At 40.3% G+C, this 24,012-nt stretch overlaps 6 protein-coding genes across 11 annotated transcripts; 4 read left to right on the top strand and 2 right to left on the bottom strand.

Annotated features, from left to right (window-relative positions):
* Positions 1–41: 41 nt before the first annotated feature.
* Positions 42–3,029, top strand: LOC106749264 (protein enhancer of sevenless 2B). The gene is made up of 6 exons (XM_014628547.1): positions 42–136; positions 929–1,026; positions 1,203–1,322; positions 1,483–1,648; positions 1,817–1,990; positions 2,124–3,029. Exons 1-5 carry the CDS (start codon positions 59–61, stop codon positions 1,988–1,990), a joined length of 636 nt encoding a protein of 211 aa, XP_014484033.1. The 5' UTR covers positions 42–58; the 3' UTR covers positions 2,124–3,029.
* LOC106749265 (DNA-directed RNA polymerases I, II, and III subunit RPABC1) lies at positions 2,939–5,605 on the bottom strand. The gene is made up of 2 exons (XM_014628548.1): positions 5,154–5,605; positions 2,939–4,849 (listed from the first exon to the last, which is right to left on the bottom strand). The coding sequence occupies exons 1-2, from the start codon at positions 5,453–5,455 to the stop codon at positions 4,519–4,521; spliced, it is 633 nt and encodes a 210-aa protein (XP_014484034.1). The 5' UTR covers positions 5,456–5,605; the 3' UTR covers positions 2,939–4,518.
* A 1,353-nt stretch (positions 5,606–6,958) lies between these two features.
* On the top strand, positions 6,959–12,683 carry LOC106749278 (protein king tubby). 2 transcript variants are annotated; one of them, XM_014628579.1, is made up of 8 exons: positions 6,959–7,097; positions 7,548–7,683; positions 7,790–7,882; positions 8,091–8,266; positions 8,346–8,513; positions 8,578–8,923; positions 9,068–9,220; positions 9,557–12,683. In XM_014628579.1, the coding sequence occupies exons 1-8, from the start codon at positions 7,056–7,058 to the stop codon at positions 9,688–9,690; spliced, it is 1,248 nt and encodes a 415-aa protein (XP_014484065.1). In that variant the 5' UTR covers positions 6,959–7,055; the 3' UTR covers positions 9,691–12,683. The 2 variants fall into 2 exon arrangements, with proteins under 2 accessions (XP_014484065.1, XP_014484066.1); XM_014628580.1 differs by lacking the exon at positions 6,959–7,097 and adding an exon at positions 7,307–7,387.
* On the bottom strand, positions 12,555–18,632 carry LOC106749277. Its single transcript, XM_014628578.1, has 7 exons — positions 18,177–18,632; positions 17,626–17,714; positions 17,353–17,501; positions 15,364–17,164; positions 15,085–15,288; positions 14,852–14,913; positions 12,555–14,659 (listed from the first exon to the last, which is right to left on the bottom strand). The coding sequence occupies exons 1-7, from the start codon at positions 18,299–18,301 to the stop codon at positions 14,465–14,467; spliced, it is 2,625 nt and encodes an 874-aa protein (XP_014484064.1). The 5' UTR covers positions 18,302–18,632; the 3' UTR covers positions 12,555–14,464.
* A 188-nt stretch (positions 18,633–18,820) lies between these two features.
* Positions 18,821–19,331, top strand: LOC106749191. Its single transcript, XM_014628378.1, has 2 exons — positions 18,821–18,949; positions 19,029–19,331. Exons 1-2 carry the CDS (start codon positions 18,911–18,913, stop codon positions 19,329–19,331), a joined length of 342 nt encoding a protein of 113 aa, XP_014483864.1. The 5' UTR covers positions 18,821–18,910.
* Positions 19,233–23,642, top strand: LOC106749282 (nucleosome assembly protein 1-like 1). Of its 5 annotated transcripts, XM_014628589.1 has the most exons (9): positions 19,233–19,321; positions 20,668–20,868; positions 21,578–21,870; positions 22,007–22,163; positions 22,252–22,389; positions 22,471–22,618; positions 22,701–22,820; positions 22,947–23,072; positions 23,310–23,349. In XM_014628589.1, the coding sequence occupies exons 2-9, from the start codon at positions 20,674–20,676 to the stop codon at positions 23,318–23,320; spliced, it is 1,188 nt and encodes a 395-aa protein (XP_014484075.1). In that variant the 5' UTR covers positions 19,233–19,321; positions 20,668–20,673; the 3' UTR covers positions 23,321–23,349. The 5 variants fall into 5 exon arrangements, with proteins under 5 accessions (XP_014484075.1, XP_014484073.1, XP_014484076.1 ...); XM_014628587.1 differs by having other exon boundaries at positions 22,947–23,642; XM_014628588.1 differs by lacking the exon at positions 19,233–19,321 and adding an exon at positions 19,977–20,120 and having other exon boundaries at positions 22,947–23,642.
* The last annotated feature ends 370 nt before the right edge of the window (positions 23,643–24,012 follow it).

Here is a 24,012-nt window from a genome sequence, read left to right as displayed (position 1 = left end):
CAGCAGCGGCTGCTCGTCGTCTATCTCTTTCCCGACGTCTCGGACGTGTCGGAGAAGAATGGAGGCAATAGCGAAGCACGACTTCACGGCGACCGCCGAGGACGAGCTCAGCTTCCGCAGATGTCAAATCCTAAAGGTTGGTAGATCACGGTGTTGGGGAACCACCTGATCGTCAGAGAGCTAGCACGGGGATGACTCGCACGGCCGACCAACGGCGAAGCGCGTCGCGTCGCTTCGCGGTCACGGGACCTCGGCCGATCCCGAAACTTCTATCGTCCGTCCGCTGGTCGCGGCGTCTAGCCGCGTAGCGAACGTGCACTCGCCACGAAGCGAGCTGTTAGCTTTTACCGTGTACATAGATGCTCGTGTGCACCACCGTTGGTCGGTCCTCGCTGTGACGGAGGGCTAGCTGTTGCATCTGACGCGACATGCGAGCTGTTTATATGTATGTTTATCGCGCGAAGCGAGACCGTCGCGAAGTTGTCCCGCGGTCGGGTCTGTTTTTGCGCGTTCGGCCACACTTGTATTCACATTTCAAATGTAATTTTTATATTTTTGCAATGAAACAAATATGGGCATGTTCGTAGACCTTGAAGGTAGAAAGTAAGAAGGAAAAAATAAAATCTGGAGGTGTAGTGAGTTTTTGTTTTTCGAGAAATTAAATGATGCACATCTTATCATGCATGTGCGTACAATTTAATTTCTACACACACACACATAATGAAATTATATTGAATATATATTTATATATCTCCAAATATCTGATCACTTAAATGGAAGTTTTATTAATGTCCAAAGATTATTGCATCATCCAAGCTTAGCAGGAACAAGGATTCTATCAATTTATGACATACCTTGTAAATCTATACATTTCCTGAAATTCTATTCTCTATATGCATTCTATATGCACAATATGTAATTTTTTCAGATCTTGAACATGGAAGATGACATGAATTGGTATAAAGCTGAATTAGATTCCAAAGAGGGACTTATACCAAGTAATTACATTGAGATGAAGAGTCATGAGTATGTATATATTGCATACTAATATCTAAATAAGAGAGACAATTTGTAGTCTGATAACAAATGATATCTCTTGTACATATAAAGCTGCTCTCTCTAAGTTTTCTTAAACAAAATGCACTTATGTGTATGTAGCTTCTTTGTACAAAAATCATTTTATGTTTCTGTGCTTATTATAGTTGGTACTATGGAAGGATAACCAGAGCAGATGCTGAGAGATTGTTAATGAACAAACACGAAGGTGCTTTTTTGATCAGAATTAGTGAAAGTTCTCCTGGTGATTTCTCCTTATCTGTAAAGTAAGTATTTTAGTTGTACTGTATAAATAATGGTTTGAACAAATTTTTGTCTCATAAATAAGGATTTATGTAATAATTCCCTTAAAAGATAGCTTAAAATAGTTAATCATTGATATTAATAATAAGAATATAAGATGAAACAGTTAAATTAAATTGACAGGTGCTCTGATGGTGTGCAGCATTTTAAAGTATTACGAGACGCACAAGGCAAGTTCTTCTTGTGGGTTGTTAAATTCAACAGCCTCAATGAACTGGTGGAATACCACCGCTCAGCATCTGTTTCTCGCTCACAGGATGTTAAGCTGCGTGATATGGTGCCGGAGGAGGTGAGAATCGATTACGATATGCTTTTTACATTTTCTTCTTTTAACCGTTTCTCCGTTTAACTGTATTAATTTATATAAAAAAAGAAACTATTCGAACGTGCCGAAGGAAGTATTTTTCATTAGCATATTTATTATTGATTGTCAAAAATGATCTTTCGTGGCTTTCAGTGTCTGGTGCAAGCATTGTACGATTTCACGCCGCAAGAAACCGGCGAGTTAGAGTTTCGACGAGGAGACGTCATCACTGTCACGGATCGCTCGGATCAGCATTGGTGGAACGGAGAAATCGGAAATAGACGAGGACTGTTCCCATCTACCTATGTGACGCCATATCACTCCTAGGTAAGCGTCCCAAATGTGCATCTCGTAATTCTTCATTCTCTGAATTATTTCCATTTTCTTATCCTTCCCTATTTTAACATTATATTTAATTATTCTCATATGTTTTCATCCAATCATTAATATGGTGTTTCAGGCCTCAAAGGGCAGGGGTAGTTGTTGGGAACAGCGGCCGGCTTATCCCACTACTATCATCTACAAGATCCGAGTTGCCGCGGATTTCATAAACAATATTTTACAAACCTCACCCATCGAATGGGCCACCAGGGTGTACTGGTGGTCTCGCCGAAAAGTCTTCTACAAGTAAACGATCGAGTAAACGTGCGAATTGTTCATATTCCAAGACCAAAATCCTCTGATATTAAGAAGGATGAATGTCGCGTTTATTTAGACGAAGAAGAGAACTAAAGATGAAAATCACCACCGTCATCGACATCACATCGAAACATCCGACAATGTTTAATGAAGATAAGAACATCTTGGGATTTTAGGGGCGCTTAGTGTGATCATCTCTGAATTCATTTTGGACGCTTTCGTGCCGAAAGCGTCATTCTATCTTTATTACTCATTACACGCTGAAGGAAGGTAGAATGAATGATGTTTTCAGTATGAAAACCTCTAAAACGAACTTAGCCCTAGAGATGCCGGACGATGGTCCGAGGATCCGAGGGTCTCTTAATGCTATCTGCAAGGGTCCAAGGATCTATGAATATCGCGAATGTCTATGGGATCTGAGGATGCCTAAAAGATGCCTAAAGGATCTAAGGATTCAAGCATTTATAGAACTTTAACGATCTATAACGATCCTTTATCTAGAGTTATCTAAGAATTTACAGATACCCCCCAGGGATCTAAGGGTCTCTCTCGCGTGATCCTCGAAATGAACTTCGAAGTCGCGTTCGAGGATAACCGAATGTATATTATTTTTTTGTTTTTCTTGTCTCTCTCTCGTTTTTTTTTTTTTTAATCATTCTTTTCGACGAACTATACTCTTCCTTTATTTACTGCGTAAATAATAAATAACGAAAAAATTCGTAGCCTATTATTGTGTAATTATTAATATTATTATCTTTTATGGTTATTATTATGACTATTAATGCGTTATGTTACATTTTATTAATAACAATATATTATATTAATTATATATAGCCGCTTCGTGCTTTGTTTACTTGCGCCCAACGACGATAACTCCTTTAGATAACGCGCTCTACTAGCAGCGACAGTTTTATCTTGTCGAATAACGAGCGGTACCGGTCGGTTCATCGCTCACTTGTACACGTTGCCGATAATCGTGTTCGAGAGACTTCCTGCTAATGTACGCTTTTAGCTTTATCAGCTGACCACGATAAACACGTTAACGCGGAAAATCGTGGAAATTTCGATATAGAGAGAGAACGCGTCTCGTGATCGATATTTCTTGTCGTTTCGCCGGCTTGCTAACGATGCTCGACGTTTTTTCCCTATACACATTAGGATTGAAATACTATGATAAATATTAGATTCGGATGTCTAATTGTAGTAGTATTGGATTGGAACTCGAGGGAGAGAAACTCTCCTCCTCCCTATTTCTCTCGAGAACGCTTAAGTATCTTAATGATCTAAGTATCTATGAATGTAAGGATTGCTTGTACCTTTGGGGTCAAAGGACTTGAGTTTTGCGATTGTTGCTCATTTAATCACGTTGATAGACTGCTATTGTCTAATCATGCCTTCGATTGAATTTTCTCTCACGAGCAAATTGAACAGTATTAAAAAAAAAGAAATAAAAAGAAACGGGTAAAGAGAATAAAAGAGAAGAAAGACTACATTACAAATGTGTAATTTGAAAGCATACTTCACAATCAAATGAAATTTATAAAAGGATATCTATATTATTAGTGGAATTATTTTGAGACTTAACGAATAATTAACAATTAGCGAATTAACCAAATTATAATTGCTTCGAGAAGAAAATCCTGCTACTAATATACCTTTACTTCAGGATACTGTATAGCACGATACTTTTGGACCAAGCAATATATAATAATATTAATAATAATACTAATAATAATAAAGAATAACAAAATGAATGTTTTCGCCCACGACAGATGATCGCACGTCGCGATCTTTTATACGATCGTCGTTTCCGTAAACTTAAGTTATATCTTAATCGACTGTGAGTCAAAATACGCGAGTGAGATACGCATATACGTGTGTGTATTCGCCCTACAAGTGCATTTAAAGTACGACAATTATTGGGAAGAGTAAAAAAATATACAGATCGTATATACCAAAATGAGAATCATATTATTATTCACCAACTGCTGATCATTTAATATCCGGTGCCAGATGGTTTCTAATATAGTAATAACATTCGTAATGCAATTCAACTGTATAGCACGATGGTACAACATTGATTGCGACGATTACTGCTATATAAAACATGCTGGTACAATAAATGGCAAGAGTTTTGAATTGATGTTTTTCATTTTTATTTTCAATCTCAATAAAACTGTGATTTGTTTTCAATACCATTTGTCTCCATTTTCTCATTAGCAGACCAGCCTGTAGGATATGTATCTACCAGCAGTTTCTGATGGCCTAATAATTTTTACAACTTGTCCTCTTTTTAAACCAAAGTAACGTGCTACTGGATCACCAGCTTGTATTCGCATCAGCTGGTTTTCCTTCAATTTATATCTTGTTAACAATTCTTCCTTTTCGTCCGGAGTCAGGACAATGTGTTCAGGTACCAGCTCATGTTCGGTAATGTTGATTAATAGCTCTGACTCCAAGAATTGTTCCAGTATATATTTCGGTGCCATATCTGTCAGTGATTGTTTGGCTGATGGGGTCATGCCTTGCTGGACCACAATGATCGCTCTGTAATAAATCATTAGTAATGCTTTACAATTTTCTCAAAGATGTTGAGGACAAGTTGAAAAATGCAAATTGTTAATCTATATTGATACAATTATACTGATTGTGAATATCTAAGAATATAAGTTCATAATACGATTAACAATGGTACAAGCATTATGTTTCAGTGACAAATCTTTCCTTGTGCAAAATATCTGTATACAATCATCAAACATTAACATAACATACTATATATATATATAACAACATAATATATAAAATATTTATAAAAAATATAATAATGTAATACTGTGTGTACACAACCAACCTGTGGATCTTCTCTTCCTGCATACGCTGGCAATAAGTCTTGATGGTTTTGATACCAATTTTTGGTTCGTCGGGGAAGAAAACGAATAGCTGATCCGTGGGATCGTCATTGTGCGCTACAAGGACGATAAGTTCACTCCTGGCTGGTCTCTTTTCGCTGGGTTTGTCTCCATAGTTTTCTTTGAACTGTTCTATCGTTTGATCCAGCTCATCTTGTGTGACGAGATATCCACGATCGTGGCACAACTGCATTATCGTCTTCCGAATGCGCCACAATTTGTAAGTTTCATCTTCGTCATCCATGTTTGATGTTTACTGATATCTTTTAATAATTCTTACTATGTTTACCCATTAACGAAATTCCATGATCATTAGGCATGGATGTAAGAATGTAAGGATGGAATGTAAGCGGAGTTTATGGATAAGGGGGAGAAGTCCATTTAAGGGATTTCCAGAACTGTGTCTGGATTTGATTGGTTGAATTCTACTCATGCGCAGTATCGCTAATTATAAACGAAGTATTAAGAACGTGAACATATAATTCTGAAAAATATATGAAAAATTAATAAAATAGCGAATAAAAGGCGATTCTACATGCAAAGAGATGTCGAACGAAATATATTTTTTCGTTTGGGACTTCGTTTTCAGGAAAGTGGAGTTTGAAGATTTGTCAAATAAACAAGAATGTGGCTAACTTTCGTTCGAACAGCCGATGTCGAGAACTCAGCAAGAGTTCCGGAAAGTTAAAATTGTGTGGCGACTCGTAGCGGAAACTTCGAAACTAATGAAAATAACGGGTCTAATAAATATAAAGAGTCTACTTACCATTGCTTAACGGCTTACCTGACGCTATCTAGTGATGCTGAGCAAAAATTTTTTCATCAGAAAGGTTTGAGTCTCAGCTTAGTGGTCGATAAATGTTAGTTGAAAAGAATTCGAGTCTTGGGAGTGACACCGCATTTAATTCCAAAGTTTCCACTACGAGTCGCTAATGTCCTCACCAAAGAATCGAAATCGTAGTACAACCCAACGATAGGTCAGCCATTTAAAATTCAACGAGCTGTAATTTCGGTGAAAATAATGATAACAAAATCATTCAAGAAGCATTTTAAAGCTTGAAGTCTCTAGTTTTCAGGTATGTTTTGGTCATAGCATTATTATTCGTTTTTGTTAAGATAAATCGCTTTAAATGAAAAATGTTGCATGTTCAATGCACTGTTCAATTTTTAATTTCTCGTTTGGGTTTTTATATTAAGAATTTATATTGATCAAAAATATGAAAAAATACGTTTTAAAGTGGAAACTTTAAGCTTTCTACTTATCTATTAACGAATTCTGTATATTAATTTGTTCACCCCCTGTGAACAATCAATGCTGAAATGAAATGACATTTTTGCTTCAACGTTCAATATAACTCGGTGAGCAAAAATTACATTACAATTTATGTGTACATATATAAAGGGGAAAGTCTGTGCTTTCAAACAGTATAAATTCGACATATATAATTTTTACTTAATGCAATTTAACAAACTTCATCAGAAACGTCGGCATCGGTAGATTTCGATTTATTACTTCAGACTTTCCTTTCAGCGACCTCAAGCTGTAAAATGTTTCTCGAGCTACCTCGTTATTTACTGTTATTTTTCCTATTATTATTCAATATTGTTCTATTATCGTGGATACTTAGGTCATTATATCCATGGTATTTTCTTAACACAGATATAACCTAGCCTTTTTGTTTGCGAACCCACCATGAACGTGGGGAAGCCATCGGTTCGGGGTTTGACGGTTGCCTAGGTACCGCAAGCGAACAAATGTGTTTGACGTAAACAAACTGGTTTGTCGCACACGCACGTTCCCGACGTCAATTGTTTGACAGCGAATTTCGCAGGAGCTCGTCGAGATGACGTCGCTCGATTTGAGGCAGCAGAAACTGGAGCAGCAGGTATACGACTTAAACGTTAATAAATAAATTGCGACTTTACCCGCGGATATATGAACTCTTCCATGAACGCGTAACCTTGTTTCTCGTACGGTACAGCGACCCATTTAACTAGACGAAAAAAAATGTTACGTGTACTTTGCGAAGAGACTCGATGTGTCAAACATTTAAGAAAAATCGGTTATCGATGATGTATTATTGTGTATTCGAGCGTCAGGAAGCCTTGAAATCTAAACTATACGTTCAACGTGCGATGAATAATTAACAAATGCTCAACCTACGGATAATAATAGGTAGTAATGGGTAGTAGCTCCCCCATTGTTTGAATTCTCTTCTGTTTGCGGCATTTAATCTCGATTGTTAGTCTATTGCCAGTAATCCGTGTGGTGTGAATTATTTATTTATTTATTTAATGATATGTATTAATTCACCGATATTGTGTGTTAATCATAGAGGCAGCTAATTGCACAGAAGATGAAGCAAAAGAGGCAGAGTGGTGCCAGTGGAATGGTACAGGCATCTACTGTGTCCAGTGCACAACTTACAGGGCATTCTGCTAGATGGATGAACCCAAACAAGGAACTTCATGGTATCACGAATAAAATCTTATGTGTTAATTATAACTATTACAAATATGAATATTATGTGTAATTATGTTAAATATATTTATTAAAATATAGTTAACACATTTGTAGCTTATGACGGTCCACTTCAGTACACCATGACACAAGCAAATACCGACGTAGGACCTTACACGGAACGCAAAAATAGCGAAGGGACGATTAATGGTAAATATACGTTTTACATCGTGAAAAATTCAAATTTGCTCATTTATCATTACATTGGTAAAAGAACAAATTCTGCAACGAAGTCTGTTCTTATATGTTTATATGCAAACAGCTATAAATAACCTGCATAATCAATACAAAAACTATATTTCTAAAGATATATCTAGATATTTTATTCGTAATTATATTAAGAGTTGATCATTAACAGCGATAGCCAATGAGAGAAGTTTATACGAGAGTTCGCAAAGCGCTGATTGCGCTGATGAGGAATCGTCGCCTGTAGATTTGCACTCACCTTCGGAAACTCTGCCATGTTCCTCGCCACTCCGAGTAGCACCGTCGGAGGGATCCAATACTCTCATCAGTAGAGAGAATAATTCCTCGGTACGTGTCACACTGCGTATATTTCGTGCAGTACACAAAAATCACACGAGAGCGATAATTGTGTTTGATGTTTCCACAGAGTCCAGAGTTAGAAGGAAATGTGGAGGGGAACATCGAGCAGTTCGTGTTGCAACCGGCGAATAAGAAGATGCATTACAAGTGTCGAATAACGCGCGACAGGAAGGGGATGGACCGTGGCCTTTACCCGACTTACTTCTTGCATCTAGAGCGCGATTACGGGAAGAAGGTATGTTTGCGCGCACTTGCTCTGTCCGCCAGTCGGTCCTCCACACACCGATCGTACGTTGCAGATCTTCCTGTTGGCCGGTCGGAAACGGAAAAAAAGTGCAACGAGCAATTATTTAATATCGACCGATCCGACGGATCTCTCTAGGGGCGGGGAGTCCTACGTCGGTAAGCTCCGATCGAATCTACTCGGCACGCAATTCACGGTGTACGACAACGGCTATTCGTTGATGAAGGACGACAAGCGCGACGAACGTTTCAATCCGCGGCAGGAATTGGCCGCGGTGGTGTACGACACGAACGTTCTGGGCTTCAAAGGACCGCGCAAAATGACCGTTATCATACCGGGCATGACGCCCGACCAAAAGCGAGTGGAAATATGCCCGCGAGAAGAATCGGACACTCTGATTGGTAATTATGAGTCTGTATTGAGAGAGAGAAATAGCGCTTGGTTTATGTCACGCGAATGGTGATCTGTAGTAATCCAGATAGCGATGCGTTAATGTTAAGAAATTACACTTACGTAATGCTGTGTGATGAATTCCATGTTTTAAGAGCGCTGGAAATTGAAACACATGGACAACTTGATAGAGTTACACAATAAGACACCCGTGTGGAACGACGACACGCAGTCTTACGTATTGAACTTCCACGGGCGAGTGACTCAGGCGTCCGTGAAAAATTTCCAAGTCGTCCACGACAGCGACGGTGAGACGCAACTCGATGTCTTTTGAATTTTACAAGGAAGCGTTTAAATCAAACAATCTCTAGCGATATTTTGTATCCATATTCACTTAATCATACATGGTGTTCCAGCATAAAGAGAACACCGAAATATTTCTTTTGTTTTGAGTGGCACGAGAAATGCTTAGAACACGATTTGAATGATTTCGAAGGGGGTCATTCTTTCCGATTTTTTTTTGAGTTCCCCAATTTTGGTGTTTTCCTCATGTTGGGACATCCTGTAATACATATATATAAATTATACGCTGTGATACTCGATACGATTGTCGATGCACTGACGTGGGTTTTCATTAATTTCAGTGGACTACGTTGTGATGCAGTTCGGACGTGTCGCGGAGGACGTTTTCACGATGGATTACAGATTTCCCCTCTGTACGGTCCAGGCATTCGCCATCGCTCTAAGTAGTTTTGACAGTAAACTGGCATGCGAATAACGACGCAGCTCTCGACGCAGCATACGGTCGCATGTGAACCGTCATTTCTAAGTATACTACTTTCCCACGAGTTACTACATCATTCTAAATCGATAGCTTTTTAATGGACAATCATTAGGTGTATTACGGTACAGAAGGTGTGAATGACATTACGGTGTACCGAACTATTTTATAAGAACGCGATCACGACGCTAAATCGTGACGCGACAATTACTCTGAATGTGTGTTCACTTTACCGTATTTCGTATGACGAATCTATTTCTATTCTCGGAATGTATAATGCGCGACTACACGGCGACTCCGACATTATTCACGATACATCGGTGCGAAAGAGCGTGGAATACACACACGAATCTCTACAATATTGGCGTGTCCTTTTCAATATTGCACGTTACATTCTGGTCATTTTCTCATTACTCGACATTGGTTATCGATAAATTTATTTATGTAAAGTTATTAAAACTATTTATGCGCGTGCCTCATTTTGACGGCCAGTGAGAACTTTTCCGTCGAGATAGTTCGGAAACTGCAGCTATACATTTTTTATTGAACGTTCGGTGTATTCTTCACGAAATGATAATTCACACGTAAGGTGTTTGTAAATGATAAGTCATAAGTACGGTATGATTTTACAGTGCCTTCGCATGATGTTCACTGCACATTTAAGGAAGTCACATCTATGAATCTTTTTGTTACCGATTACAAAGTAGCGAAGCTGTTTTGCGGTATGAAAACAGCGCGTGATGTATAAGTTTCACGAAAAGGAAGCGATATCGTCGTTAGTGATCGATAACGAAAACGGTATAGGTAATGTAATAAAAAGTGACATTTAAAAATGCATTAATATTTAATATTTAAAATTGCGAAATTGATATCGAATATTTGAACTTGCAAAATTAACTGGTATAAAAGCTCGCAACGCTTCTCTTACACGCGAGATACACATATCTTATGGTTGTATTTTTGGTTTACGCAACACTCGATGTAACAGTAATCAAGCTAACAACATTCCTACCTTTCGTAAGGAAATTATACGCAAGGATCTATACGTCACCGATTTTTTATCACTATTAACAACGTGGAGATGTGCAATTTTTCACAATTATTAGAACACTGAAGATATTCAAGCATATGAGCACAGCACAGCATTAATCAGAATATACATCTTCAATCGTATTCTCTCTGATGACAAATCCATTCAGTATTATGCCACGAGAATCGACATTTTTTACTAAGATTGAAAGTATCACTGATCAGTATTATGAAAGTAATACTGACATCATCATAGTGTATTAATTATTTAATGTTTTATATATTATTTCGCATACATAATAATATAATGTATTCATATTATATATATATTCATTATACATTTTATAGATATTACGCATTAAGTATTTATGTTATACAGGATGTTTCTTAACTTTTAACGGACAGAGGCTTCGAAAAGCGTACGTACGTACGCTCGAAATAAAGAAAAATCGTTCGCATGAGAAGGGGAAAGCACCCTGTATATATAACATATATTAATATTATTTATGTATTGTAATAACCAACGGTTGCTCTCTTACATTACTCCGCAAACTTAACGTGACGTCTCGGAAGTAATTTAAGACGGCGACCAAAGTTAATTGAAAGAAACGATTGCATATTATTATCGTATTATTATATGTTACGTGTACTATAGTTAAATATCGGTATATAAGGAAATGACCAAAGTATTTTTACTGAATTTTTCACGCGATATTTTATAAGCACAACGGTTGTCTAAATATATTGTCAGATGGTTAGACAACATCCGACGTAGAGCTATTGTTTAATCATCTGAATACCGATTACAACGGTAGCTTTTAATATGCAACAACAATGTTTGGCGGATTGTTACAACATAATCATCGCAATAATATTTTAAGTAAATATCTGTATCATATCAGCGAACGTTAATTTCCCAATTTGTATCTGTAATCTCACTGTATTCGGTTGTTATACGTGTGTTATTTATATCACGAATTTTTTCACATTCCACTTCTCGTAATTATTATAAATGTATGTAATTTTCTTGTATCATCATATATATATGAATTTCACTGGTTCGTTTAAGCGAAACGCGCATTCGTCATCATTGTTGAATTTTGTGCGTATTATTTGTATATTCTATAGGCAACTATTAATAAGACGCGTTTATTTCTATTTGCTTGTAATTCACTATTCGCCGGAGGACAAAGGCATTTTGCACATTCGACACACGTAACACGATTATGCGTTTATCTATCCGTAATTGAAGAGTATATCTAGTCTTTTATTATGTACTAATGTTATACTTGGTACGTTATGTAGTACGATAAGTTGTTCATTGTCCTCACAGCAACGTATGAAAGATGAGAGAAAATTACAATAAAGTCCACATGCTTCTCTTAGAGCGATGTATTAGCTTATCTTTTATTCGCTCAATCATCGAAATCGAAGACACTGTTGCTGAAGAGCAAAAAAAGGGATAAAAAACTTAACAATTTTAGTTCCCTATTTGTCATGGATATCGTTTGATTAAATGCGTAAGAACGTTCATGTTTTCTTTTCCTTTAAATTGTCATCTGTTGAAGACGAATGCATCGCGTACGATTGCGACGGTGTAGAAAAGGCACGTAGGAGGGATGTGTAATAACATATTATTTATTATTACAAGATTTATAAAAGAAGGTAACATTAAATATTCCCAACGTTACTCGGGCAGTAAAATTCGTTAGATCAGTGAGCGCGTTTTCTTACTTTTTTGTATTTTTCATGTATAAAAAAACGTTTGTATCTTGATTAATACAATAAAGGCACTTAAGGTCTAGCACTCTTACACTGACATAAATAAGGGATCACGATACGACGATCACTTTTCGCTTTATTATTTACAATGAGCATACAATAGTGTTTTAATTCTGATTCGCGATTAAAATTAATAACTTGGGCAGGTTTGCGTCACACGCTCCCCATTAGAATAAAAACGTCAACAACATACATAAGAATGCAGCAAAATATCCTTGCACTTTAATCGTAGGATAGCAATCGTTCGCGAAATAGGTCCGTGTTCTGGATTCTCTTTCATTGATAAAAATGCCTCTAAAAATGATTTATAGAAACCACTTGATTGGCTGAAAAGTCACATTTTTTTAAAGCATTTTTATCAATGAAAAAGAATTCAGAATATGGGCCATAGAATCTTACGATATATATATATATATATATATATTTCTCGTAATAAAAAAATGTGTTATATATATAGTTCTTTTTTTATACTAATATCATTTTACATGGTGATTAATTGTAATTGACAATTCCTTTAGAATATTCGAGTTAACTTAGAAGTTTGCTCAGCGTTTTCTCTCGGTATAAACGAAAAATAAGAAGAACATACATTGTTATCTTCGTTTGTGTAGTGCCGCTACGAGGAGTCCGCAACCAAATCGAGAGACACAGCTTTTTCTGCTTGCATTTTTAATAATTATCAATGTATAAAAGTGAAAACGCTTACTACAAAATGTATATATATACATATATGTATCTACATGCGCGGCTATTACAACACGTAAGATCACAAAATATCTCTTTACGATTTGTGTTATCTTCTCTGCTTCTCAAAATATCGAACGTGTATTCAACATATGTATTTCTTTTTATCTCAATCAGTTTCCAATACTCGATTTGTTCAGGGACCGAACAAATGATATGCACGATGCGAACAGTTTTCTCACGCTACATATCAAACTTTTATGATTTGTAAACGCGATGATATGTCTCCGGTAACTTGACGAAGCATCGTAACAAGCGAGTCCCTCGAGAAGGGAGCATTTATAATGCCAAACAGGACGGAAACAGGAATTAGATGAAATTTTGCGCACATGTGAAGATTATGTCGGTTTACATTTACAGTCTTTCGATATATATGCATTTTTTCAACTTGCGGCCGATTTGTCACTCGGTACTCTAACAGAAAACACTAAGAACGACTTTTACAAACACTATATATCGTTTTTATATACAAATATTTTTAATTTATTGCTGTTGTTTGTACTAACTATCGTGCGAGAGACGTCTCTCCTTCGACTTCTCGTGCAAAACACCGAATAGAAATATCAATTCCTACGTCCTATAGAAATTACAAACAACATCAATACCGCTTAAAAATCTTGGAACCTTAGTTCTTTTTTTTTGGCAACGATAATTTATAACTTAAATAATCTAATCCGCGGGATAGACTGACATTTTTTCGTTTCTTTTTCTTTTTTCGTTCGTTTTTTTTTCAACTTCACGCTTAACAAACTTCCAAAGTATATTTTATAAGTTTGTGTAAATAATACAAGGTTCGATATTCTTTCATTGCGTATCAGCAAAATTACGCTTCGAGTCGTAAAAAAGGATGCATCTACGCATTATACGAGGATAATAATGTGTGACAACGCAGTATCTCACAACATTATTAATTTTTTACGTGTGGAATACAAACAAGCGAACAACATGCAAACATTATATATTAATAGTAGTAATATCCCCCTTTTTAATTTGCGTTTGATCGTTTCACCGACTTGGAAGCTCAATAATACTGAATTTTTATTGGTTTTGAGAAGATACTTCATTGTTATTATGTATGTAATGGAACTAAAAAAAATAACCAGCTACTAATCATCGCACTAATAACGATTCGACTAAAACAGATTCGGGCATACAAGTCTCTATCTCTCGCCTCTCTCTCTCTCTCTCTCTCTACATGTTTGCACTAAACGGAATCTCACGTGCATCCCTTTCTCAGATCAGCTTGATTAATTTTCGCATTATTCGGTCTGGCGAATCTGGGAGCCGGTATACGCGACGCGGGCCTAGGAATTCCGCTTATCACAGCAGATGGCTTGCTACCGGTACTCCAATTAGTTGGTTGTCTTAACCGAGTCTTATTCTCAATTTTAGGCACTACTTGATTCGGACCCTGCAAGTTAACACATTTGTAGGAGTCGAACAACGACGAACGCGGTCTGGAGCGAATATTCACATATAAATTCATCCATCAAAGAGAGGATACGTTGGCCGAGACAAGCTGAGCCGGACATTAATTCGTAAAACACACACATCAGAGTCGTAATTCTATAATATTCAAACCAAACTACGTATAGAAACATACCTCTGTCTTACCAGCTACCGCAGCATCATCCTTGGTCTTCCCCGTGTTACTTTCCGAATTCCCTTAAAGAACACGAATGTTATTCGTTTATCGACGATCATTTTGAAAAGGCAGATCACACACGCTATTATTTTTATTTTTATCCCGGACGCTTTCTCTCCAAAGAGACCAAATATAAAAACCGCGAACCGCGAATACTGAGAATTTGTCTGAAATTATTATTATCTAGTTACCGTCGTTGTTTAAGACATGACTAGACCCAGTGGGGCTTATCAAAGGGGAGCTGCACTTCATGTTCACTACGGTATTCAGCAACGGATGCGTGTCAATCTCGCCGTGTTCTATGCCGTTCTTCAAGATCGGCGATGGTAAATCCGTCTTCGGCTCGACCCAAGTGTTTTCCAGGAGCCGTTTGGGCGGCGAGTCCTGCTTCAAACCTGAAAGAAAGGCGAGTTCAGCATTAGACACCGGATCTCGTGGGAGGTCCCCGACGAGCCTCGTTCAGCGCTTACTCTCTTCTTGCATTCGCACTAGCTGGTGCAACTGCTCTATGTTCATCGTGCGTTTGTTGCACGAATTGTGACTGCTGTCGGAACACGTGCTGAGCCTGTCGTCCAGGTCGGGGGCGCTGTGAGCGCTCTGAGTGCTCTCTATGCTCTCCGTCGAGCCGGTCGCGCCCTTCGCCGGGAAGTCGCTCGCGTTCTTCGCGTTCACCTCGACGAGTCGTTGCTCGGAGCCGCTCTTCAGCTTGCCGAACGGATGCAGCTTGCTCGGCAGACTCGACTTCTCCACGTTCTGCAGGATGTTGGGTTGCGAGCCTTTGATGTATCCGGCGCTGAACAAGCTGGTGCTGCCGGACAGACTGACACCGGTCCGCAGCGAGCTCGAGACCAGGTTCGGATTGGACTTCTGCAAGAACTGCGGCAACTTGGAGAACATCTTGGGCGCGTTCCTCTTCGGCAGCGGCTTGCAGAACGTGCCGTCCATGTTCGGACGCGCCACTTCCGCGTTCTTGTCCGTGTTCTCGGTGTTCTTCTTCTCCGCGAGGTTGTTGTTGCTCTTCTTCGTGAAGGTGTAAAACTTGCGATCCGCGGTCAAGTCCCTCTGAGGTGCGCTCAGAGTTGCATCACGCTCGCTGTACAGGCCTCTGGACTGATTATTCTTCGTCATCGTCGTCAACGCCGACTTCCTGTACGTGTGATATCGATTCTCCAACGGGAAGACGCCGGCGTCCTCCTTCGCGCCGGGCTGATCGCCGGCAACGTGATTGTACGTGACGTCGAGCCGGCGCTCGTCGCTGCGGCGAATCTCCGCCAGCAGCTCTTTTCTCAACGACGTGGGTGCCTTCAGCGCGGAGTATAGGCTTGGTCGCGGTTGCTCCGAGTGCTTCGCGCCGAGTTTCGACGTCGGATTCATCGCGTTCGGTTGTATAGGCGTAGACTGACTGCAGAGAGGCATCCTGAAGGACACATCCAAGGTGTCCTTCGCGTCTCGTGTCTCGAGGAATGCCGAGGAATACCTGCTCCCGTTGCTCGGAACGTTGCAAGTTACGTCGAGGTTCGTCTTTCTCGCGTGCGATGTGGGCTTGTAGGCGTCGCTCTTGATCGACGTCGTCGTGTCCTGCCTGTCGACGGGTTTGGCCGACGATAGATATGTGCTGTCCAATGACTTAACGTCGTTATTGGCCTCATTTTGCAACTGTGCGAAATCATCGTCGGTATTAGGCTCGGTTGTGAAGGTGGAAGACAAAGTGGCCGTCTTTGACTTATGAACATTCGATAACGGCGTTAACGCTTCGTCAGAGGCTACGTAGGTCTCGTTCAAGCATACATCCGGTGGAGCAAAGTCCTTGCAGAAGGTATCGTTCAGAGCATTTACGCGGTACGTTTCGTTCGATGAAATCAGAGTGTTGTCGTCTTGCATCACGTACGTCGCGTTGACGCTATCGGATTTTTCCTGCACGTCGCTTTCTCGATGAGCAACTTGTTCCGGGCCGGTAATATCCTTACGCGTTATTGGTATTAGGTTATTTTCGACGAACGTGGATTCGTTCACGGAGCCGATAATAGATGTGTACAAAACAGAAGGCTGCGACATGTTCATCAGCGGATCACTGAATTCAGGCTCGCCTAAGTTTATAAATGAATCAATTCCTTTGGATTGTGACATGTTTAAGAAGGCCTCCATACTCGCTTGTCCTGATTTTACTAAGTTTTCGTCGGACAGTGCGTTTACGCCTGCTTTGACAGATGGCTTGAGCATCGGTGGTACAGATTCCTTGTCTCCGGTTAGTGTAGATGAATATTTCCCCAACTATCAAATACAATTACGTTATATTAATATTAGTTAGTATTAGTTTGCGAAACGTAATACAATTTTTAATATTTTGGTTCATAAGTATGATTTATCTTAAGAGATTATTATATAGTATGATTTTTTAATATCGGTTTTAACATCGGTATATAAGAATGTGAATTGTAAAAAATGGGCAAACAACTGACATTTTCAGTGTGCGTATCATTTGAATTTTGTGGCTTCCATATGTTCGTGATGCAACGTGGCAATCCTTCAAAAATCGACTCGAAACTCATTCGTGATGTTCGTTTTTTAGGTCTTGTAAATGTTCTCGTGTCAATGAATTTCCTGTTACCTAAACATACGTTAAATTTAATATCAGTAATAAGCATATATATAACCTTCAGGATGCAGATACATAAGTGAAATTGAAAAAAATTCGAGCAAGCAGTGAAATGCAATATTATTATATTTTATACTTCGAACATCCAATTCTGGTTCCGTTTTCAGCCAGGTGTATAGGTCCTGAATTGCAGATTCAGTTGAGCATTGCGGTGGCATGTACAACCTAAAGAACAACAATCAACATCAGTCTGACAATTTTTCTGTATTAATTCTAAATTAAATTAAATCATTCTGAAAGAAGATCTGAATAATATGCATATAAACTGTAACACAGAAAGGGATAATTATAAAACATCTTAAAAGAATATAATTATCTTGGCCAACATATTGAATTATACAAGATGTGTAACTAAGAGCAAACTTTTCAAAGCCCACAATAACTAACATTGGCCTTTGTTTTTACGAACAATGAACACTTCTGGTCGCTCATACTCTTTCATAACACTTGTCAATGCTTATTCCTCACGAGGATACTTCATTCCAAACGCGACGTGTAATCTTTCGACCGATTTGTACCAACACGCAAAGATGAACGAACCAATTAGAGGCTGACATAGGACAATTCATTCCGGGAGACACTGAGTGACTGTACAAAAAAACAAACCAACATGCAGGTATCACATACCAATCGTCGTTGTCATCGAACTCCAAGTGCGACAGGTCGATGCGGTCGAGCTCGTTAACGAGACAGCCATCGTGGATGTATTCGGTGCACGCTATCTCCTGCGGATCCGTCGTGTCCGCTGACATATTTCGCGGCGGCGGGTATTATCGAATCGAACGTATGCGTAGACACATATTTCACCGTTCGAGGAACGCTCTCGGCCCGGACTCGCGCGCGAAGGTAATTCCACCGGAGAGGAGGAAGTTACGTACGCCAGAAGTGACCGCACGAGGATGACGACGATGACGACGTCGACACGCTGCACATACGCGCTGCAATTGGCAGACGAAAAAAAAAATATCAAAGCTGTCAGCCCGATCTCATCACGAACATAACCGCGTCGTGCGAAAGCAGGGACCTCGATATTTTCCGTTCGCTCGCTAACGTCACGGCGTGCATACGCTCGGGATTAATTATAGACGTCGCACCGGACGATAAATTTAAACCGATATCGGAAAAAATTCAACAATCCCCCACGGGCCGCGACCCGGTTCATTGGCGGATCGACCGATGTGCGCGTTTCGCGGCCGGCGACACGAGGTGTCGCTGAAGATCGCGATCTCGCGATTCCGGAGCAAGCCTGGCGCTCTTACGTCGCGCTTTCAACCACTGGTCAACCGTCACCAGAGGCTGCTACCGGTGAGTGATGCTGGCCGGAGGGATTTCTCGCGCATGCGCGGCTACGTAAGCGACAGATGAGCCTCAGTAGCGTACGGAGTGGAGTCGAAAACAAGGTACGATTCGCGGCCGATTCTCGCGAAACGTCAAGGGAAGATCGTGCGATCACCATTAAGCGAGCAGCTTAATTCGCAGACGAGCACGGCAAAATTCCACCAACTTTCTCGGCCGAGGACGTTCGAGCGCGCTGTGAGTACGAACGACGACGAAAGGGAAATTCGAGAAGCGCCCAACGGTGACTCCCGCGTCGCGTTCGCACACGGCTCTGCCGTGCTAGTCACGTGGACAGCTTATAGGGACGGCCGAGTGGTGGGAAAGTTCCTCCACCTGGCATCATTGGTACCGGTTCCCGTGGTCCGTTGTTCATTCTCCGCTTTGATTCACTCCGGTTCGGTGTTCTCCTGCGAGCAGTCTAACGTGATACGAAGGTGGGTATGAGTACGCGCCGGTGGATTAACACCTCTCCATCGTCGCCGAGGAACGCCCGTTCCGCGTTGCACGCCTTGCTTGCCCGTCGACCGCACGCACGTACGCATTTCTCGTACGCACGCACGTTCACCGACATATTACATTGTTGCTCATTGTGCGCACATTGCTGATCCCGCGTATCGCCACCGTGCTGCTCCCTCCCCTTTTTTTCTTCCTCTCGTCCTTGTCTCTAACCCGAGGGCGTTCGGCGTTCTCGTCATCCCCCATGTGCGCGTTCCCTCGTGTCGAGTCCTTCCGGCCGAATTCTCCGCGCTGATGCCGCGAACAGCGTCCCCGAACCGACCGCTTCGTCGACCACCCTTCGCACGCTCCTCGTGCGCTTCCTCGCCGACGAGATTTTGCATCGAGCTCGTCGCAAACGGTGCTCTTTCTCTCTCTCTCTTTCCCTCTCACTCGCTCTCTCTCTTTCTCTCTCTTTCTTTCTATTCGTGCTCGCGAGCGCGCCGAAATAACCTTTCACGGACGCGCCGTGCTGCGAAACGTCAGTTGCGCGCGGTCGCGGGAAGCCTCGCCGAGAGCAAATCCGTAAATCCCGCAACGAGGCTGTGATGAGAGCTTCCCTTCGCCTCCCGTCTCGTCTTTCGCGCGTGTCCGCGAGGACTTTGGTCGCGTCGCAGCTGTGCTCCGCAGCCAGCGCAGCGAAATTTCGCGTCGCGTGCCGAAGGAGTCGGGAAGTCTCGCCATCCTCGTGGCGATTTGCCTCGTGTGCTACAATATGCAGATTCCCCGAGAGAGCAGGTTTTCTTTTTATTCTCCTCTCTTTTCACAAGCTGAACCTTGCACCCGCCCCCATGTTACTCGATCATCCGGCGATTAATCGTGTCACGTTTAAACGTGACACGCGGAAGGTCTTTCTTTCGATATCAATTATGTATGTATGTGATGACTGAACTAATTACATCACTGTGTTCCTCTCTCATTCATGAACGAGGCATCGAGCCTCGTACCTGCTAGCTTGGTTGTTTCGTCCTTTTCCGACTGCCTCTCCTTTCTTTTTTTTTAGGTTTTATGTAAAGCAATGTACATTTTACTTTGTGAGTTTTTTTTAGCACCGCTTTAAGTGACTAAGCGAATTGGAACGACTGCATATTGTACATACGAATATACATACAATTCTCAGTCTACGTAAAATTCCGCAAAATTACAGTTGAGAAGGGTCTCAGACGAACTCGCGACTCCTGGAGAGAGAGAAAAAAGCGATCCTTTAGACGAATCTGTGTAATTTTCTCTAAATTTTCCGGATCAGCCCGTGTAGAGTTCTACAGCGATACATTTGAATTTATAGTAAAAAATGACAACCAATCCGGAACGCGCTGCCAATGCAAGCGATATGGATTCCGTTGAAGGTGAGGATAGTAACAACGATGTGGGGTCCAAGGTGAATTTGTCCGGACGTCCAGTCAGGGCGACCGCAATTTTACGTAGTACTGATGTCGGGATGTTAGGTACTCTTCATCATTTGTCTGCACAAGGATTGGAGTTAGAGGTATTGCAATCTTTTTTTTCGCGTTCTATAAAAACTCGACAAACCATACTTCTTGCATTTATCTACAGCAGTATATGACTCTCCGAACGTACATTATGCAACGATATTGCGAAGATCTTTCTTTAATCGCATGCTTCCTAATGCTTGCCCGTTCCTATCTTGTATCTCACTTAGTCAATTAGTCTGTTCTTTTCAGCTGAACTGGCTGCACTAGTTCACGAAATTTACGTACACAGAAGCGTATGAAGCGTATGCACGAAATTCTTGTGCGCTTCAATGTGTCTACATTTCTTAAATTAGTTTCAGCCAGTTCAGCTAGAAACAATAGACATAAATAAGTTACAAAAACGATGTCTAACAAATTTTCTATTTTTCTCTCTCTTTTGGAATTTTTTTATCATCCGTTTTTCTTTATGTTTTTCTTTTTTTATTCCCTATTCAATTGTGGCCGCTAGCTGTTTTCTGTCGACTTAAATCTAACCAGTGATCATTTTGTCACTAACTCGCACAGAATATTGGAAAAGTTGGCTTGTGATCTTTGCCTTGATGATTAACCAATCATTGTTACAATTAAATAGGGAAACATGAAATCATTATAAATCACATATTTTGTAATAAAATATCAAATGATATATTCGGTTGTATTCGCATTAACTTGATTCCACAGCTATACGGAACATAAATTTCTCAAAGACAATGATATTTTTAGCAAATGCAGTCTCTTCCTGCTGCCGTTAAACGCAGGATCAAAGCACTGAAACAACTGCAGCTTGTCACCACTAATATTGAAGCCAAATTCTATGAGGAAGTACATGCTTTGGAATGCGAGTATTCTCAAATGTGCGCACCCTTGTATCAGAAGCGAAGCGAGATAATATCTGGCGCTTACGAGCCGACGGATGAACAATGCGCTTGGGAGAGCGATGAGGATGAGGAAGGTCTGGTCAACGACTTGAAAAGCAAGGCGAAGATCGTGGATAAGAGTGCAGAGAAGAAGGATGAGTATGTTCTCGGAATGAATTAAAGTATTGTAATTTTTTCCTGCGAATGACACAAAGCAAATTAATCTCGATCCATTTGCATGTATATATAATTAGTCGTAGGTATAAGTTAACTAATTCTTATTGAATGACTTCAGAACGGATAACGAGGCCGATATTAAGGGTATCCCAGATTTTTGGCTAACGATATTTAAGAATGTAGGTACATTAGCCGAAATGGTGCAAGATCACGACGAGCCAATCTTGAAACATCTAACTGATATTAAAGTAAATTTCTTGAAATCGAATCCAATGGTGAGTCGTAATACGATTAAATATATTATCGTGTTTGATAGTAGTTAAAGAAGAGAGCTGAATTAAAATTAACTGCCCCCCTTCTCAGGGTTTCATTCTCGAGTTCTATTTCTCGGCCAATGATTACTTCTCGAATACAGTACTCACTAAAGAGTACATCATGAAGTGTGCTCCTGAACAAAACGATCCTTTCAGTTTCGAAGGGCCTGAGATCTTTAAATGCAAGGTACGCTTTTTTATTCAACTGGATTAGTTGTCGTGCGATAAAAGTCATACTGCTAAAAATGAATGAATGTCTGTTTCGCAGGGCTGTACGATCGACTGGAAGAAAGGCAAGAACGTTACGATAAAAACCATCAAAAAAAATCAGAAGCATAAATCCCGGGGATCTATGCGTACCGTGACCAAAATTGTCCGGAATGATTCCTTCTTTAATTTCTTCACGCCGCCAATTGGTAAATATAAATCTCACGCTTTTCCCCTTCACGCTCAACTTGCATTCATCCCGTTTATAATTCGGACAAACGCTCGTTTCAGTGCCAGAAGAGGCGGATGCTGATTTAGATGATGAAACCCAAGCTTTATTGACCAGCGACTTCGAAATAGGTCATTACATTAGAGAACGTATAGTTCCTAGGGCTGTGCTCTATTACACAGGTAATTCTTATACGAGAATATTTTAGTTCATTCATTGTAGACTCCCACCACGTTATGTATGCGTCCTCTCTCCCTTTCTCTCTCTCGTTTATTTTTATAAAACTATTCCCTTATGATTGATTCCAGGCGAAGGCTTGGAAGATGAGGATGAAGATTACGAGGAGGAAGAAGGCGATGACGAGGACGACGATGATGAAGACGAGGACGAAGATGATGAAGAAGAGGCGTCCTCTCCTACTAATGCGCCTTCAGGTGGGAAACAAGGCGATGATACCAATGAGTGTAAACAACAGTAGAATAACAATTTAACGATTTGCGATGTAATGGAGGAGATCCATCATTTATACATTGCATACGTGCAAAAAGCAACACACTAACACTAACGAACACTCGATTCCGATAACTGCCTAGATAATCCTGCACCTTTACGGCTCCAATGTAATCCCAATTTGTATCAACCATCTAATCATATCATATCTCGTATTCCAGATCAAGCCTAGATTCTTCAACATACCGGTGATACAAAAAACAAAAAATGAAAGAAATTACGCGTACCACACTTCCCCCCTTACTCGCCGTTGACGATGAGTAGAATATACGCCTCATTACCTGCTAAGGTCTAATGTCATAAGTATAATAGATCTGCTCCGCTCTCGAACACACACCGATTATTGTCATTTTTAATTGCTTCATTTTATACTATTGTTACGTTTATATACGCAGACAGAGGTTGTTTGAATTCTTTTTCGAAACGCACGTTGCTCTATGGACAAATTTTTGGGTACTGTTGAAGCATTTTTAATACAAAAGTGAAAAAAGAAAGGGACTCGGCGTTTTTTGTGCTCTTCTTCCTTTATTCCTTTGTGAAAATTTTCCTTCCGAAACGTTCGTAGAACAAGTTCCTTTTTTCTTTTTTTTGGTATTTACAATTGTATATTCAAACTTTCGTCGATTAATGCGCATTCGTTCGGAAACGTTTGGCAACAATTAACAATTTCGCAATGTTACGTTGAAACGGCTCCGAATGACGCTTTAGAGCCACGTTATACGAGTGCATTCCCAGTCGCGCTGTAACCAGCAGCGCGAATGCAGCGCATTTGTATTCCCTACAACTTACTATAGAAATTTTTCACGGCCTTGTAGCCCAATGATAACAGCGTGATTGAGTAATCATCTCTGTATACCATGGCTC

This window comes from Dinoponera quadriceps, unplaced genomic scaffold, assembly GCF_001313825.1.
Source record: "Dinoponera quadriceps isolate SergipeBrazil2010 unplaced genomic scaffold, ASM131382v1 scaffold2952, whole genome shotgun sequence".
NCBI lineage: Eukaryota > Metazoa > Arthropoda > Insecta > Hymenoptera > Formicidae > Dinoponera > Dinoponera quadriceps.
The sequence above is the reverse complement of the archived record's forward strand: the minus strand, read 5'-3'. Positions and strand labels throughout refer to the sequence as shown.

What these genes read in the sequence shown, in the direction of transcription:
- LOC106749277 (XM_014628578.1), bottom strand. Translation starts at nt 18,301, where the DNA reads ATGTCAGCGGACACGACGGATCCGCAGGAGATAGCGTGCACCGAATAC. An exon ending in AGTGCGAATGCAAGAAGAGA is followed by an intron (nt 15,289 to 15,363) that starts GTAAGCGCTGAA and finishes CCTTTCTTTCAG; the next exon opens with GTTTGAAGCAGGACTCGCCG. An exon ending in CGGTAGCTGGTAAGACAGAG is followed by an intron (nt 14,660 to 14,851) that starts GTATGTTTCTAT and finishes GTTAACTTGCAG; the next exon opens with GGTCCGAATCAAGTAGTGCC.
- LOC106749264 (XM_014628547.1), top strand. Translation starts at nt 59, where the DNA reads ATGGAGGCAATAGCGAAGCACGACTTCACGGCGACCGCCGAGGACGAG. An exon ending in GATTTCTCCTTATCTGTAAA is followed by an intron (nt 1,323 to 1,482) that starts GTAAGTATTTTA and finishes TTAAATTGACAG; the next exon opens with GTGCTCTGATGGTGTGCAGC. An exon ending in GTGATATGGTGCCGGAGGAG is followed by an intron (nt 1,649 to 1,816) that starts GTGAGAATCGAT and finishes CGTGGCTTTCAG; the next exon opens with TGTCTGGTGCAAGCATTGTA.
- LOC106749265 (XM_014628548.1), bottom strand. Translation starts at nt 5,455, where the DNA reads ATGGATGACGAAGATGAAACTTACAAATTGTGGCGCATTCGGAAGACG. An exon ending in CAGGAAGAGAAGATCCACAG is followed by an intron (nt 4,850 to 5,153) that starts GTTGGTTGTGTA and finishes GATTTATTACAG; the next exon opens with AGCGATCATTGTGGTCCAGC.
- LOC106749278 (XM_014628579.1), top strand. Translation starts at nt 7,056, where the DNA reads ATGACGTCGCTCGATTTGAGGCAGCAGAAACTGGAGCAGCAG. An exon ending in TAGCGAAGGGACGATTAATG is followed by an intron (nt 7,883 to 8,090) that starts GTAAATATACGT and finishes GATCATTAACAG; the next exon opens with CGATAGCCAATGAGAGAAGT. An exon ending in AGTCGTCCACGACAGCGACG is followed by an intron (nt 9,221 to 9,556) that starts GTGAGACGCAAC and finishes CATTAATTTCAG; the next exon opens with TGGACTACGTTGTGATGCAG.
- LOC106749282 (XM_014628587.1), top strand. Translation starts at nt 20,674, where the DNA reads ATGACAACCAATCCGGAACGCGCTGCCAATGCAAGCGATATGGATTCC. An exon ending in AGTGCAGAGAAGAAGGATGA is followed by an intron (nt 21,871 to 22,006) that starts GTATGTTCTCGG and finishes GAATGACTTCAG; the next exon opens with AACGGATAACGAGGCCGATA. An exon ending in GGCTGTGCTCTATTACACAG is followed by an intron (nt 22,821 to 22,946) that starts GTAATTCTTATA and finishes GATTGATTCCAG; the next exon opens with GCGAAGGCTTGGAAGATGAG.
- LOC106749191 (XM_014628378.1), top strand. Translation starts at nt 18,911, where the DNA reads ATGAGCCTCAGTAGCGTACGGAGTGGAGTCGAAAACAAG. An exon ending in GGAGTGGAGTCGAAAACAAG is followed by an intron (nt 18,950 to 19,028) that starts GTACGATTCGCG and finishes CTTAATTCGCAG; the next exon opens with ACGAGCACGGCAAAATTCCA.